Source organism: Nicotiana tomentosiformis, chromosome 5, assembly GCF_000390325.3.
Source record: "Nicotiana tomentosiformis chromosome 5, ASM39032v3, whole genome shotgun sequence".
NCBI lineage: Eukaryota > Viridiplantae > Streptophyta > Magnoliopsida > Solanales > Solanaceae > Nicotiana > Nicotiana tomentosiformis.
The window spans coordinates 113708971-113727552 of NC_090816.1; the positions used below are offsets into that span (position 1 = coordinate 113708971).

Genomic DNA, 18582 nt, shown 5'->3' on the forward strand with positions numbered 1-18582 from the left:
AAGTCATAAAATAGTAAAATTATATACGAGGAGTCTTATTTAGGGGAACGTGGATCTAGAAAGCAAAACAACTGGTCGGGTTGCTACACTGCGCCCCTGCGGCCAAAAGATCACCAGACATATATGTACCTGCACAATAAGTGCAGCAAGTGTAGCATGAGTACGTAAATAACCGCGTAACCAGTAAGTATCTAGCCTAACACCAGATAATTAGTGGCGAGAGGTCGACATCGATACTTACTAGTTGTCCAATAAGACAGATACAATAGAAGTAAACAGATGTGAGTCAGAGTAAATAAACGAAATAACAAGTATAATTACGTGGTAAAATTTTCCTCCCATCAATGACTCAAGCTCCCAGCTAGTAGTTACCTCCTCCATCAGAGTATATATATATATATAATGGACCTCACTAGATAGGTCGTCACAGTTCAAATCAGGAAAACTCACAGATATACTCTCTTCTTGCCAATTATTACGCACGATTTCATAAGAGTATTTTATAAAAATGCCGAGGCGTACGACCCGATCCATCATAATATGCGAACTATAGATACATCTATTTTTATTTCCGAGGCGAACGACCCGCTCCCATAAGAGTGTGATACATAATCTTGTTGAGGCGAACGACCCAATCCCATCATAATGTGCGCACTGCCGAGGGTCGAACGGCAAGAACCATAGATGTATCAATTATACTACCGAGGCGAACAGCCTGATCCCACTAGAACAAGAAGCTTTGACGGGTCCATGACTCCACTTACAAATAGACGTGTGAGTTATAAATTTTAAGGAAACCTTTCGATGAGAACGCATAACGAGGGAGAAATTCGTAAGAGGAGTACAATTATTTCGCGGCTAATCATGAAGCCCGTCGAATCTCTATAATAGCAAGTCCATCACTCTACACAAGTCTAGTCTCAAGTTGTAACATAAAATAAAGGAATTTAATAGGCAAGAGACAACTCAAATAGTACAGTTATAGCATGGAGGGAACCTAAGTCTACCCGGACATAACGTAAATCTAGTTGCGTACGAACTCTCGTCACCTTGTGCGTACATAGTCCCCGCAACAAGTAACACATAACAAATACAATACCTAGGGGTAGTTTCTCCCTCACAGAGTTAGACAGGAGACTTACCTCGCTCTGAAGTTCCATAACCAGCTCCAACGCCACTCAAACACCTCAACCTGATGCCAGTTTCTTCAAAACTAGTCAAACAACGCGAAAATCAATCAAAATACACCCTAATACGTATAATTTAACAATTTATAATGACTCCCAGCTTCGCTCAAAAGCCAACAAAGTCAACCCTCGGGCTCGCGCGCCCGTATTCTAAAAAGTTTTGAAGATAAACTTTACCCATAACACCACGAACTTAAATATATAATTGATTCATAATTCCATGTCCAATTTTGTGATCAAATTTCAAAAATACCAAAAATTCTTGGTTTTCTACCAAACCCTCCCACAATTTTTACTAATTTCCATATTTAAATCCTTATAGAATCTATGTATTTAACTTAAAATATGTGAGAATAACTTACTTTGCCATAGATAATTAAAACTTCCACTTGAAGCTCTCCAAAAATTGCCCCATCCAAGTAAAAATGAAAGAAAGTGGGCCAAAATCCCGTATAAAACCAAGCCCTCTGCCGAGCGTTCATCACATCTGCGGCCACTTGACCGCTTCTGTGCTTCCGCAAATGCAGCCAAAAATACCTCCTCTGCGGTCCCCATTCATCCCTCTTGCCTTCGCATCTGCGGACCAGACTGCGCTTCTGTGGAGTCGCACTTGCGACCAAGGATCCGCTTTTGCGGTCTCGCAGGTGCGGCACAAACCTCGCACATGCGCCTCCAACCTGCCTCACTTCCTATCGCTTCTGCGACCCCCGGGCCGCTTCTGCAGTCACGCAAGTACGAGAATTCCTTTACACATGCGGCATCTACCCAGCTCCCTTCTAGCCGCTTCTGCGATGAAGCTTCCGTGCGCAGAAGCGGTTGCACCACCAACAAAAATCCTCCAGCTTTTTCTCAAGTCCAAAATTCGATCCGTTAACCATCTGGAATCCACCCGAGGCCCCCGGGACCGGGACCAAATATACCAACTCATCCCAAAACACATTACGAACTTAGTTGAGGCCTCAAATTATGCCAAAAATATCGAAACTATGAATCGACGATCGAAATCTTTTTTTAACTTTCAAATTTCGACGAACGCGTCTGAATCCTATCAAAACACTGTGGAATGACGCCAAACTTTACGCACAAGTCACAAATCACGATACGAGCCTATTCCAAAACTCGAAACTCCAAATGGACATCGATAACATAAAAATTCACTTCAAACCAAACTTATGAAATTTTGAACTTTCAAAAATGCCAACTTTCCATAATAAGCACTGAAATGTTCATGGGTGATCCGATACTCAACCCGAACATACTCTCAAGTCCGAAATCATCATACAAACTATTAGAACCTTTAAATCCCAATTTCGATGTCGTTTACTCAAAAGTCAAACTGTAGTGAATTCTTCCAACTTAAAACTTCCGAAAATTAGAATTTTCCTTCCGAATCAACTCTGAACTTACCGAAATCAAATTTCGACTACGCTTACAAGTCATAAAACATGAAGTGAAGGTACTCAAGGCCTCAAACCGCCGAACGACGTGCTAGAGTTCAAAACGACCGATCGAGTTGTTATAATTAAATATTAATTAATTAGTTTATGGTCCTCGTTTGTGACCTATGATTCTCCATTAACAAATAGGAAAATTCCTAAGATCAATGAATCTAACGTTATTAATTCTCGTTTTATAATAGAAGAATCTATGACTAACCAACGACCAATTAGTTATACTAAAAAATTATAGAAAACCCACAAGGAAAAGGTTCAGTTTACGGCAGAAAATTAGTCTAACGTAAAATTTGGTACGTTTCTTTACAAGCAAACACATGCACACAATTTATTATATAAGAGTTCTTGTCCTAAACTCAAGGAGTATAAATGAAATTTTCTTAAATAATAATCTCTAGTTATATCCAGCGTGGACTGTGGACTCGTAATTAAATTTTGCCTAAGGTAGATAAGATAGACGATTGCCATTTTAAAGGAAATTCCTCTAATAGAATATTTTATCGAAATGAAAACTCATGGAGCTTCTTTCGAGAAATGCTTGATTGACCTCTCTATCTCTTATTATTCTATAAATATTTTAATAATTTAAATCAAAAGGAACCAATTATTTGTCCAATTGCTTGTCGAAAGGAGGTAAGCACAAAAGGAAAGGAGAATCAATCATTTTGATCTTCGCTTTATCAGATCGAGTATAATCAGTAATCTATAAAATATTTGATAAAGTAGTTACTGCTAAATTATTACTAATAAAATAACTTTGCCTTAGAATCCAATTAACCAAAAGCAAGCATCTTTAAATTGGTATAGTTCAAGTAGAAGTAAAGTAATAATTTAAAAGACCAAGTCTAATCGAGTAAATGATAATCTTGTTCGATAGTGCATGGCATGTTACACCTGCATGCAAGGGCAGTGAAAATTCCAAATCTAATCTTGCTTTTTAAGAGATCAAGTGTTAAAGTATTCAAACTAATGGAACTCTTTCAAAATGAAGATAAAAGAATTAAAAAATCCATAAATTTTACCAACTACATTCCGTAACCAGGATCACAAGTTTTGGCATCTAACTGATGAGCTAAATTATGTAGTTTTGTTTTAAGTCATCGAAGTTGTCATACTATGACCAAGCCCCAAGTTCAACTAGTATGACATTTTGTCCAAATTATGTGAAATATATCTGATAAAATATACCTATACATCCTTTCAGTCGTAACTTAAATTTAGCATAGATATATTCTAATCGGATTTAAGTTACATACATAGACAATGTATATTATTTTTACACCATTAATATATTAACCTCTTCAACATATTACTTTCACTATTTTCTAGATTATTCGATAATGTTTACTGTTATTGCAGACAAAGTAACAAGATGGTGTGAAGAAAGCATACAATGTTTGGAATTTTGGTAGATTATTCTACCCGCTTTGCCTAAAATAATTAATGCAAAAGGGAGTTGGAACTCTTTTTTTTCGGTTAGTTTAACTATCCTCAAGTCAACTAGCTCGACTAACTAATTTGGATCCGAATCGAATAAGTCAAAGTAAAAGTAAATGCTCTCTATCAAGAAAAAAATTTATTCCCAGGTTTCGAACCAAAAACTTTCCCTACTCATTAGTTTAAGGCCAAGGAAGTTAGAACTGAACTTATATGAATATAAATAATACGAGAGAATTAAGGGGAAAATATGATGGTAAAAGTTAAACAAAAGGGCAGCACAGTACATAAAGTATCCCGCATTTCAGGAAAATATCGCACGTAAGGGTGTGATGTAGACATTTTACGCAAGTATTAGTGGTTGTTTTCACGACTCGAACTCGTAACCTATTAGTGTCGCGCAGATAATCTCACTATTGCTCCATCCTGTGAGGCCCCTTTGTAAAAGTTAAACAACAAATTATAATTAGGAAAAGGATCCTTCAGTCAATTATCTTTACCAAGATTAAATAACTATTGATAGTTCCATGATCCTAAAAGGCCGTGCTAAAAAGGTGATTAGTGTTTGCTAATTAAGTACTACTACTAATTATCCACTCACTATAAAAAAAAAAATCCAAAACAATTACCCTATACTAAAAAGAAAAAAAGAAGAACAAAAAGAAAAAAGAGAAGCATCCCTATATAGTCATATAACTTTAGAGACTTTATTGCTGGTCCCTCATGGTCCAATTGTAAAGCAACTTATATATCACTATCAATATAACCTCACACACGTCTAAAATTAGAGTTATGTAGTTTGTGCTTCCAATCACCATTATATAAACCCCACCTCTTCCTCCCAATTTTTCTTAGTTTGAATTGATTGAGAACTTAAAATAAATAGAGAACCAGAGCTTACCCTTTTCTTTTTTCTCAACAAACTAAAGAGAGTAGCGAAAACCAACCAAAAGAAGAAAGAAAATGGATAGAAAAATATATGGAGCAATTCTATTTATACAAGCCATCTATACTGGCATGTTCTTGATTTCAAAAGTTGCGTTTGATGTTGGTATGAATCCTTTTGTTTTTGTCTTCTATAGACAAGCTGCTGCTACTGTCTTCTTAGCTCCCATCGCCTTGTTCCTTAAACGGTAAGTAGTGCTGCTGTTAATTAGTTTATTATAGTTTTAATATTATGAAGCTGATATATATAAATTTAAACTTTAATTATAAAGTTTTTAAATTAGATGATTATACAATTTGCATGATACGAGAGCAAGCAAATTACACTCGGAAGGCGCGGGCTATAGCACACGAAAATATGAGAATCAGACAGAATTCTAGTTTTTTGGCCGTAAAACACAAAAAAATGAGGAACGGTCATGGCGGGGCGGTGACTATGATTTCTTAGGTCGTATTTGATGGCTCAGAAAATTTTTAAGTGTTCCGGTTCCATGCGGCCCGGCCCGATCCTCGAATCAAGTCTGACCACCACACCTATAATAATAAAAATAAAAATAGAATCAAGGCTACATGTCATAGTCTATGTTGAGAACATAATTAAGTAAATAAAAGTGTTATCGGCTTAAGTTTTAGGTGAAGTGCTCGCACTTCAAACATTATTGACCTAATTGTTTTCTGTTTTTAGGAAAACTGCACCACCAATCTCATTCTTGATCTGCCTCAAGATTTTTATGCTCTCTCTATGTGGGTAAGTTACTAGTTAACTTTTTTGTAATATGATATTGTGATTCTGAATTTTAGGAGTTTTTATGTATGATGGAATTCGTGTCTTATCGAGTATGAATTTTAGGGTTACATTGAGCTTGAATATCTATGGGGTGGCACTTAAATACACTTCTGCAACTTTAGCTGCTGCTACTACTAACAGCCTTCCAGTTACTACTTTTATCCTTGCAGTTTTACTCAGGTATGTGTTTAAACTATTACACTATTAGTAAGCTTATTATCTGTGTTCTCTTTTAGTCTTCTTTTGGTTTCTTTAAATGGTAAAAATTTATGCTCCATTTCGTTTCCTCATAGTTTTCATCTTTGGCAAAGCTAGGATTTTTACCAAGAAAAATTAAAATATAAAAAAATAAATATACAAAAAACCAAAGAGATTCAATATAGTGTGTATATTTAAAGAAAAAATTATCTAACCATACAATATAATTTTTCCGCAAAAATGTGTCAATAAATCTGTCATTGTATGGAATATGCATTTATTATTAATATGAAAAAGAGAAGCCTCAGGTGTCCTTGAAGCATCATATCCTTTTCATCAAAGTGCATTATAAAGTTAGGCCTGAGTACAGGGACTAATAATGGAATCCTACCGAAGAAATATAAATTATATGTAATATTTTCTATCTACGTTGTGGTTTCAAGAATATACTTTGCAGAAAGGGACTGTTAGGTTCAGTAATAGTTGATATTTTATGCTAATCAATATGACATTATGGGGAATTGTTTTGGTCAAAAAGACACAAAAAGATCTGGTAACTGTTTTTCCTTTTTTTTTCTTTTTTGTTTTTTGCTTATTATTTGTTTCCTCATTAAAAACGAAAAGTTAATACGAAAAACTCCCAAACATTCTCTAAATCTGGACTGCAATACTTAATTAGTATAAATCTTGTTGAAGAGCTTTACTGACTTGCCTTCTGATAGCCCAAAACTTTATCAATATGGTGGACTCAAGAAAAAGACTCTCATCTAAAGTTTTTGTGAAATTTTGCCCTTTCAATCGCAGCAAACATATGACTAAAATTAATTAACTAATTTGACTTCATTAAACTCATCTCCAAAATTCTGTCTCATATGAGTTTAGCCCTTGAGAGATAAATCCTTAACATATTGCGTAATTTTGATAGAATTAAGCTGTATAACATGTTGTCGTGCTGTTCTGTTTGTTAATTTGTAGTTTTGAGGGGATGAAAAAAAGTAAATAAAGACCTTAGCTAAAAGCAAGGGATATACATGCTATCTATGTCAAAATAAAGTATGTTACTACTTAACAAGATTTATGTGCCTTGTCTTGCCTATAGGGAACAAAAATAACTTGATTGAGTAATACTTACAAGTGAAATGACAAAAGTAAAAAAGAAAGATAATTGCATTGTTCAATGTACTGTGTATGATATGAAAATTTCTAATGTGATAACTTAGTACAATTTGAAAACTTCAATAGCAATGTATGATAACATAGAAATTGCTAAAGTAAAAGGTCATGACAAGTGAATTTTAGATATTTAAAGTCCAATCAGCTGCACCAACTCAAATGAAAAGGCAAATATACTTACAGTAGGAGTCAATTTTGTTGCCATTTTCTCTTTTTAATCAGATAGATTCGGAATTTTGTACTAAAAGGCAAAAGCTGCACATAAGGTAAAGGGGGTCTCATTTGATTTTTTAGCTTACTAGACAAGAAAAAGTAAACTCAGGTACAAAAATAGGCTAAAGAGAAGAGGGTGGGGACACTAAAAAGGAAAAATTGTAGTGAACCTAAGGTGAGGGTTGATAGGAATTTACAAAAGGAATCAAGAAGAGGGCAGAAAGAGAAACAATTGATCTAGTCGAGATCTATCGGAAATAGTTTATCTACCTTCACAAGATAAGAGTAAGATTTGTGTATACACTATCCTTTCCAAATCTTACTTGTAATATTATATGGGTATATTATTGTTCTTGTTGCATAAAAAAATTAAGTACTACGGTTAGGGGTTGGGAACTAGATCAGCAAGTGAGCTTTCTGCCTCCTATAGTTGAGGTGGAACGTTCAAATTCCATTAGTAGCATAGCATCTCTTTCTATTTTTTCCTCCTCCTCCCTTGGTGAATTAAATTTAAATCCACAAAAAAATATACAAAAGGTATTATATGGTTCATATTTGTGCAAGAATTCTCTATTTAGTCCATGTTGAAATATCTGTAATTTTAAAATATTTTTATGCGTTTTTCTAATAGTTAAGTACTGAGTAGTACTTACTTAAATGGACCACAATTTCTATAAATTGGTACTTCCTCCGCTTCGCCATAATCGCTTCCGCACCAGGTATGCCATTCTCTGTAAAATTGGCATATGCTAAATCCCGGTGTACATTAAGTTTAAGTTTACATATGGTATATATATTTATATATATATATATATATATATATATATATATATATATATATATATAAAAGACTAAAGTTAAATCTAAAATTTAAACGATGTGAGTTTTGAGTTTGAAGTATGGATTTTGAAACATAAATTTGACCCTACATTTATTTATTTTCGAACATATACAATATTCGAATCAAAAATCATAGTGAAAGTGAAGGGATGTTTTGGTATTCAAACTCCAAATTTTAAGGTAAGATTGGAAGATTTATTAAAAAGTGACTTATTTTAAATCAAACTAATGCTTATAAATTATAGGAGTAGGTAGGTGGGCACATAGATAGATAAACAGATGTATTGTATGTACATAAGGCTTGTTCATTACGTTACCTGTACCACATCCCTCCAATTTATTGACTGTTGGTTCATTTAATAGAATGGAGATATATATGGAATAGTTTAACAGTCAAGGATAAGGAAATAGAAGGATGAAGTGTTTGACTTCCCAATGCTGAGAATTTAGTAGTCTTTTGGGGTTTTCTCTTAGTGTATTTCTTTGTTCTATTTGAGCAAAGTAAGCTCCATACTTATTCATGTTAAAATACAGTAATAGTGTAAATAAAATTTATTGTCATTGTGTATATGACAAATCCTTTGCGTACAAGCGCAAATCTAATACAAAAGTTATGGATTCACGTGAGCTCAGTAATTTTTGCATAGATTCTGTATTTGTACTAAACATTCATTATAAATATAAAAATATTTAGCTTGGAACTCTCTTCGTTGGTCCAATTATCATGTATATTAACTTGAGATCGTTGTAGAAACTCATAATCTTAAAATTCTTGATCCACCTCCGTTCACGTAAACCCTCAATCGAGGATATCTATACAACAAAAGTTTTTGTATTAATTATTATGTGATTTTCAATCATTTATGTTCATCTAATAAGGAGTGGCCATCTACAATATTCTTATCAAATTGATAATTTGTATATCAACAGTTCTACAATATTATATTTGCAATTGCATATACAGAATGGAGACGGCGAAAATCAGGACAAGGGCAGGGATTGCAAAGGTTATGGGCATAGTGTTGTGTGCAGGGGGAGCTTTAACTATTGCTTTCTTTAAGGGACCAACTTTGAAACTTCTGCTACATCACCATCTATTCAGCTATAATGGAGAAGTACAAAACAGTGCTGCTTCAGGCAATTCATGGATCAAGGGTGTCTTTCTTATGTTGCTTGCTAATGCATTATGGGCTACCTGGCTTGTTACGCAGGTAATTACGACGATCTTAAGTTAACATATAAGAATTCAATAAAAATAATTATTTGAATAAGAGTATGATATATACTAGACTACTTGAGATGAGAGAGGCAAGAAAGAGTAAGCGCTATAGTACAGTGTTGACCGGTGTGCTTTGGTGTACGTAATTCGGGGGTGGGGTTGTGGAACCAGAAAACTAAATATTCTATTAGTACAAGATATTGACAAAAGTCACTAGGGGTTCACGTAATCCTATAAAAAGCTTTCATGCTAGATTCGCCAATGGACATACACGTAATGCATTATTTTCACTTACGACTAAATATTTAATCTTTTGACAAAAAAATTTAAACCATCAATGTAACTTATCATGTTGTTTAATTATTTACTGTAATTTTCAGATTATCATATTATATTTGTTATGAAGGAGTACTTGTTATTACAAACTGTGTTAATGGATATAACCTAAACTATTCCTTCAATTTGTTTAATACATGTCTTGTAACGTGTTATATATCTTTGGCAGAACCGAATCCTCAAGAGTTACCCTTCAAAGCTATTATGTACAACTCTACAATGCTTCATGAGTACAATTCAGGCATTTGTTTTTGCAATAGCTCTAGCTAGAGATCCATCTGAGTGGAGACTTGGATGGAATGTTAAACTCCTCTCTGTTGCCTATTGTGTAAGTCAAATTCTGCCTAACTTTTATCGTTTATGTTTGCTTATTAGACGGACATACTTTAAGTAATTATTAAAAGTGAAAGGATGAAAATTAAAGATACAAAGCAATTCGTAAAAAGAAGAGGAAAAAAGTTGATTCCATGATTGTGCAAACCATTGAATGTTCCAAGATATATGTTCATTGTCATAAGAAAAGAGGTTTGTGAAACCAAAATCATATATATCTTCAAAAATAATTTGCTATTTTCTTGTAACACTTTGCATATGTGAAAAAGTGATATAACACTTTGCATTTGTGAAAAAAGTGATATGTCATTCATAATTTGCTATTTTCTTGTAACACTTTGCATATTTGAAAAAGTGATATGTCATTCGTAACCTTTTTTACTTCTGGTTTGAATTAGAACTAGTGTAAATTAAATTTATGTTTTAAATTAGCTGACTTTCATAAATTTGGCAGGGAATAGTGGTGACTGGGGTTACATTTTACTTACAAGCATGGGTTGTTGAGAAGAAAGGACCAGTTTATCTGGCCATGACTACACCCTTGGCCTTAATCTTTACAATTGTTTCTTCTGCTGTGCTTTTTGGAGAGATCATTAGTTTGGGAAGGTAATATTAAATTTGTGTTTCCCTTTTCCTGCTGATATTCTGGTATTGATATTAAATATCAAGTAGCACAAAATGAGCGAATGGAACAAAATTAGTCATATTAAACTATGTGACAATCTCATCTAAAATTTAAACTTAGATAGTATACAGTTGTAATGACTTAATTATTATGTTTTCGATACGTTCACTCACGTGCAGGCCTGACATTTTTATTTTTTTTATTTTTTGCTTGCAGTATTTTAGGAGGGATTTTGCTGGTTGGTGGACTATATAGTGTACTATGGGGAAAATCAAGAGAACATAAGATTGCAGCTTCAAATACTGAAGATATTGAGAAAGCAGAGAATGGATCAAAGGAAGAAGAAATTGTGGAGAAACAATCCTCAATACCAAATGCTAGAATCCAACATGCTTCTTTTCCAGTTTAATTACTAATTACAGGATTTTGGGGAAGAAAAAAATGCAGGTCCCCGATTCTAATAATTTATCGTATATTATTAGCATATAATTAAAGATTTAAGGATGACTTAGAATTTCTTGAGTTTCTAATTATTGTGAGAGCTAGCTATTAATGTGACTAATAACAAAGGAGTGATATTCTAGTGGATGAAAATCAAGCAAATGTAACAATGTCATATCGAGATGTTGAAATAATGTATGTTTAGGCTTTTTTTTTTTAAGAAACGTAAAACAAAGTCATCCTTTGACTTCTTTATTTATTAAGATCTAGCATGTAAAACAATAACGCTAGTATTAGCTTTTATTCTTCTTATATCTTTTACTTTTGTGGTAAGCTTCAAACTTATCACATTTTCTCTCTTTTCCTTTTGGGTCGTGAACTCGTGATAGATAAAAGAAAGGGAAAATCATAAAAAATGAAAAATGAAAATGAAAATTAATATTTTGAAGGCCAAAGTAGGGGTATACAAAGAAAAACGATAAACCGCACCAAACCGATAATTCGAGTCAAACCGGAAAAAAAAACCGATGTGGTTTGGTTTGGTATTGGAAAAAAAAAACCCGACCATAATTGGTTTGGTTTTAACTAAAAAAAGTCAAACCGAAACCAAACCAACCCGATAGTATATTTATATAATTGTTTAAAATATTTTATACATATAAATATTTATTGTAATCTAATTTATAAATATTTCTTAAACTTTTTCACAGTTTTATCTTTTAACGTATTATTTCAAGTTTAGACTTAACATTCTTAAATGGTAAATAAATTTTATAGCCCATACATGTAGTAACTCAAACAAAGTTCAAATCAATACTAATGCTAACAAAAGAAATTCAATTCAATATTAGGAATGACGATAGTGTTGGATAATGATTTTAGTTTTACATTGGTTTATAATAAAAATGCATAACTTAGTTTATCTTTTTCTTTAGTGCTTAGTTATGTAATTAATATTAGTACTTATTAGCTATACTTATTTTAGCATGACCTATATAGTATTTTTAGATTATGTTAATTTTCATTATGGCTTATTAATTAGCAATATTTATTTTATGTAATTTTATTATTTTATCTTTCTTTTTGTATATTTTAGTATAATGCTATGACTTATCTCATATTATTGTGTTAGTTTCTTGGAAAATACATTACATAATTGTATTTTACTAGGACTTTAGAAATATTGGGAGCACAAGTTACATATTTTATGCTATGAAGACTTTACCGGAAAAAAACCCGAAAATCCGAAAAACTTGAGAAAAATCGAGATTAAAAAACCCGACTTTGTTGGTTTGGTTTATAAATTTAAAAACCCGACACCATTAATTTGGTTTGATAATTAAAAAATTTGAATCAACCCGACCTGTGTACACCCTTAGGCCAAAGTTGAGGTATAGGGCAGTGATGTAAAAAAAATAAAAAACAGATGACGCATTGGGACATTCCAAAGGAAAATCCATGAAATATTTTCGCTATTGGTCTGGGCTCACAGGCTCGACCTGTGCAATGGCCAATGTCGTTGGCCGACGTTTTTGCCTGAAGTTTGGCCTTTGGCAGTGCCAAACTTTCATATTTTTTCTTGAACTTTAGGCACTTATTGCTGAAGTTCATGCTTATGTGGCTGAATGTCAAAACACATGTGAACGTAGTTTTGTCCATAAACCACTTGCTCTTTGAATTTTAATAATCTTACACACGATTCAAAATTCAAATTAACTCGAAATAAGCTCAAATTTGAACTATAATCATTAATTTATTGAAATAACAACAAATCTAACAAACTTATTATTTGATTTTTCTCAAAAACCTTGAATGGTATTTTTTTTTTTTTTAAAAAAGAAATCCCACTTAATGCCGAGCTCCTTCACGTGATGAGCTTGAGCACATCGTTGTCATTGCATAAAAAGTTCTGATAATCCACTTAATTTTAACTCACTTTTCATAATTAAAATTCAAGACACTTTATTAAACTTACAAGTTACAATAATAATAATTTTATTGCTAATTTTTTTTAACTGACTACGACTGCAAAATTTGTCAAGAACTGACTTATGCGTTAAATGTGGCTACGCAAATAGGCCGCCAAATGAAAATTCTTCTAGCCGCATAGGGACATATGGAAGGAAATTCTATTAAGTGCGTAATTCTCATGGTCTGGGGCTCTGGGCTTAGGGCCCATCGAGGCGGGCCAGAACGGCAAGATAGGACGCCCGTGCATCACTTTATGGGTAAGCAGGATTGTCAAATGGGTATGTTGGGCTGATTTGGACGGGTTAAAACAGGCTGAGTCAATAAATGGACAGATCAATTGATCCGCCAAAAAGTAATTTGGATTGAGATGGACTGGGTCACGATGAGCTAAAATTTGGGTTATAACCCAACCCGTCCAACTCTTACCAAACTTTGATTACTGTGTATTGTTTAATTATCAAATAAGACATTTTTTTTTTGTTATGGTCATATATAATATAAAAAAAAAAAAATTAAAGATATTTTAGCAAAGTTATTCATGGATCAATTTGAGCTAAAAATTAGCTCAACTTTAGATGGGCTAAAATGTGTTGGGTCAAGATGGGTTGAGTTCAACAAATGAGCGTGTCAATGACCAGCCCGACCTTAGGCGGGTTTGGGGGGGATCAAATGGGTTTGGGCTCAAATTACCACCCCTATAGGCAAGTTACACTTTTGATCAGTTATCAAAAATAATTATATCCGTTAGTTAATACACAAAAATATATATTGTTATATATATATATATATATATATATATATATATTGATTATTATTTTTTAGAGTGGCTATATAATGTTGTTTTCCCAAACTTCATCAATATTTTGCTTTTATCATGAAAATGATCCTATGGAATCGCGGGTAGATTCTCCAGATACTTGTCATTTTATGAGGGCTTAATGTTGCAAAACAACTGAATAAAAATTAAGAAAAGCAAAGTTATAAATAATTCACGACTAGTGCGAGCAGAAAGCACCTTTGAACCTACTTTCACCTTAAAATTTTTAAGAAAACTAAGATTAAAAGGGGAAAAAAGCAACAAGAATAAAATACAGTAATGTGCTTACCAAACAATAAACAATTCTTTTTCATTATTTGAGGGTCCTGATATAATACAATGATGCATAGAACTTTTAGCTGGCAGTGGATAGACAACTTCTCCACTTACGATCCTGATATTTTTAATGCATCACTTCTTGCAAAATTGGATAGAAGGTAGTCACTCTAAATAGTTGTTGTTTAGCAATTAGCCAACGAATTCTTAATTTTAATTTTTCAATTCAATTTTTCAGGATAAAATTATCACAATCCAAAATTCATTATAGACCGTGATAACGTCCAACGTCGTCGTTAGGCAAGCCAACACTTAATTATTCATTTTATTAGTTTTAAAATCATGAATCTTATTTAGATATAGAGGTCAGTCCATTAAAATAAATCATAATTTCTTACAGTTTAATTAAAATATAGAGTAAAAGTGTGCCAATGTCAAACAATCCAAAAACAACTTCTAGAACAAGCTCCTAAACCCCGGTGTCACAAGTACATGAGCATTTACTAGAAGGTATAATAACAGTATAACATATATCTGGAATACAAGTTAGACAGAAAAAATATAAATAACTACGATGGAGACTCTGTATGTTGCAGATCGTAACATAGGATGCGGCTCACCGTAAAGTCCTCGCAATAGCCGCGCTTTTGCACCCAAAAGACCACCAAAAATATATACATGCACAATAAGTGCAGAAGTATAGTATGAGTATGTAAATCAACGTGTACCCAGTAAATATCTAGCATAACCCCGGAGAAGTAGTGACGAGAGGTCGGCATCGACACTTACTAGTGGTCCAATAAATCAAGTGCAGTAAGAAGTAAACAAGTATGAGGCATGGTAAATAAACAGTGTAAGCAAATATAGGTACGTGGTACGATCCTCCTCTGAATGGTAAACACTAGCTTTCAATTATCGGATACCTCCTCAACCGGAGTATATATATATAATGGTCCCCACCAGACAGGTCGTCACAACTCAAATCAGGAAAAACTCGCGGAAAGCTCGCTTCTTGTCAAATATTACGCACAATTCTGCCGAGGCGAACGGCTTGATCCCATACGAGTATTTCATAAAGTTGCCGAGGCGAACGACCCGATCCCATAAGAATATGATACATGATAGATGCCTAGGCGAACGACCCGATCCTATAAGAGTATTCTTTATAGAAATACCGAGTCGAACGGCCCGATCCCATAAGAGTGTGCTACAATGATATCCTGCTGAGGCGAACGACCCGATCCCATAAGAATATTTTTGTAGAAATACCAAGGTGAACAGCCCGATCCCATAAGAGTGTTACAATGATGAGGCGAACAACCCGATCCCATAAGAGTATGTTACAATGATATCCGGTCGAGGCGAACGACCCGATCGCATAAGAGTGTGGTACACAATCCCACCGAGGCGAACGACGAGATCCCATTAGAATAAGAAACTTTAACGGGTCCTTGACCCCACTCACGAATGTACGTGTGAGTTATAAAATTTAAGGAAATATTTCGATGAATACGCACAACACAAAAGAAACTCGTAAGGGAGGCACAATTTCCACGGTTAATCAAGTAGCCCATCCAATTTCTAAAATAGCGAGTCCATTACTCTACGCAAGTCTAATCTAAGTCTTAATGCGGAATAAAGTAATTAAATAGGCAAGGATATCTCAAATAGCACATTTAAAACATGGCGTGAATCTTAGTCTATCCGGACATAATCATGAATTGTAGTATACGCACGGACACTCGTCACCTTGTACGTGCATAGCTCCCACAACATGTAGCATGTAATCAATATAATACCTACTGGGTAATTTCCCCCTCACAAGGTTAGACAAGAGACTTACCTCACTACGAAGTTCCATAACCGGTTTCAACGCCTCTCTAGCACCTCAAACCAAATGCTCATCGATCCGAAACTAGTCAAACAATCATGAAAAATAGTAAAAATATACTCCAACATTATAATTAATTAACTTATAATATTTTTTAACTCCGCTCGAAAAGTCAATCCTCAGGCCCATGTGCCCCGAATTCTGAAAATATTCGAAGATAAACATTACACATAACATTACGAACTCAAATATATAATTTATTCCTAATTCCATTTCCAAAATCGTGGTCAAAATCCAAAAATTATCAATTCTAGATTTTTTTCAAAATCCCACAATTTTCCATGTTAAATCCTTATGCAATCCTTGAAATCAACTTACAATACGTAGGAAGTACTTACTTTGCAGTAGATGATGATAATTCCCTCTTGAAAGAGCTCCAAAAATCGCCCAAATCAAATAAAAATGTGAAAAAAATGGGCTAAGTCTCGAATTAAAAGCACCCCACAGCCCAGTGACTTTCGCATATGCACTAGTCGTTTCTGCAACTCCGCACCTGTGGATTTCTGCGGCCCAAATAGCGCATCTGCATTTCCGCTTCTGCGGACAACAAGCGCTTATGCGCTTACGCACCTGTGTGACCAAGTCCGCTTCTGCGGCCTAGACATTCTTGGCCAATTTAGCTTTTGCGATCTCCTCTCCGCATCTGCAACCTCGCAGGTGCGGAATATTCCTCAACCTGCGCTCCTAGGTCCCCTCCACGAATAACGCACCAGCGACGACCCCCTCCGCACCTGCATGACCGCACATGCGGCCACTCCTTCCGCAGGTGCGATGACACCAGTCTTCAGCAACAATAGCACTTTCTCAAATCCAAAGTTCAATCCGTTTCAAACTCGAGGCCTCCGGGACCCCATCCAAACGTACCAGCACATCTTAAAATACAATACGAACCTAGTCGAAGCCTTGAATCACGTCAATCAACTTCGTCGAACGCGTCCGAATTATACTTAAACTTCCTGGAATGATGTCAAATTTTGCGTGCAAGTCACAAATCACAATACAAACATATTCCAAGGCTCGAAATTTCAAACGGACATCGATAACACCAAAATTCACTTCAAATCAAAGTTAATAAATTCTTAAACTTTCAAAATGCCAATTATCCATAATAAGCGCTGAAATGCTCCCGGATCACCCGATACTCAACCCGAATATATGTCCAAGTCCGAAATCATCATACGAACCTATCGGAACCCTCAAATCCTGATTCCGAGGTCGTTTACTCAAAAGTCAAACCTTGGTCAACTCTTCCATGTTAAAACTTCCGAATTGAGAATTTTTCATCCGGATCAATTCCGAACTTCTCGAAATTCAATTCCGACCATACGTACAAGTCATAATACCTGAAATGAAACTACTCAAGGCCTCAAACCGCCGAACGACGCACTAGAGATCAAAACGACCGGTCGGGTTGTTACAAAAATTGTCTCTAATTGTCATGAAGTTAAGATTTTTAGTTTAAAATTTCAAAACAAAATAAGTACAAACTAATCTCTATATAACATCCTTGAAAATGACTATATGTGCACTTGCCCCAAAAATGGAGACTTTATAAATCATTGCAACTTTTTTGAACATTTTTATATGGATGCAGATGTATCTTTATTATAAGAAATCCTTATGTGATTACGATTATGGCCTCTCCTAAATCCTAACCAACATCAATTCATTTTTCACCAAAACTAATTAATTTACCCAATAACTACTTCTTGGCCTTAAATTAGTAACCAATATTTTGTTGTACTTAATGTATCATGTAACATTAAACATAAAATCTGGAGAAATCTTACCTACTTGTGAAATTAAAAGGCTGGGGGTGGGGGGATAAACAGAAAAGGAAAAGAGAAAAAGATAAAACAAGGAAGTGATGATATGAACATAGGGATAATTTGATGAATGTTCAACCAAACATCTAATTTACTGTACCAAAGTTATAAACTATCTTTTTTAACGGTAAAATAACTCAATCACACTCAGTGGTGAAGACATGATTTCCACTAAAGGGGTTCAAAAAAAAGGTTTTAAAAAAATATGACTAGTGAGAATTGAACCAACAACCTTACAAAGATTTTGAAGCCCTTGACCACTAAACTATGCTTTTAGATTATGTCAAGGGGATTCAAAACATAATATATAGAGGTAAAAAATAGATTTTGCCTAATATATACAATATAATTTTTCGGGTGAACCCCCTTCCGCCTCCTAAATCCGTCCCTGATCACATTTATATATAACATAAAAATAAAATATGTCAAAAAATATATAATCCAGTTCGTGATAGCACAGTTAAGACATGAGAAAAAATTGATGTAAATATAATCACATCAGCAAGTCACCTCATGGCTCATGTAACACCAGTTTAAAAATAAAAAAGAATCATTTTATAATCCAACCTAATACCCCGTGTCTTTCCTAATGTGCCATGTTACAATGTTACAG

At 34.2% G+C, this 18582-nt stretch overlaps 1 protein-coding gene across 1 annotated transcript; it reads left to right on the top strand.

Annotated features, from left to right (window-relative positions):
* The first annotated feature begins 4920 nt into the window (after positions 1 to 4920).
* LOC104107001 (WAT1-related protein At5g64700) lies at positions 4921 to 11500 on the top strand. Its single transcript, XM_009615678.4, has 7 exons — positions 4921 to 5211; positions 5709 to 5771; positions 5874 to 5990; positions 9199 to 9445; positions 9959 to 10117; positions 10577 to 10728; positions 10964 to 11500. Exons 1-7 carry the CDS (start codon positions 5042 to 5044, stop codon positions 11154 to 11156), a joined length of 1101 nt encoding a protein of 366 aa, XP_009613973.1. The 5' UTR covers positions 4921 to 5041; the 3' UTR covers positions 11157 to 11500.
* The last annotated feature ends 7082 nt before the right edge of the window (positions 11501 to 18582 follow it).

Excerpts from the sequence above, each read along its gene's own strand:
- LOC104107001 (XM_009615678.4), top strand. The coding sequence starts at position 5,042 with ATGGATAGAAAAATATATGGAGCAATTCTATTTATACAAGCCATCTAT. Across the intron at positions 5,212-5,708 it reads ATCGCCTTGTTCCTTAAACG|GAAAACTGCACCACCAATCT; the intron begins GTAAGTAGTGCT and ends TTCTGTTTTTAG. Across the intron at positions 10,118-10,576 it reads TCCTCTCTGTTGCCTATTGT|GGAATAGTGGTGACTGGGGT; the intron begins GTAAGTCAAATT and ends TAAATTTGGCAG.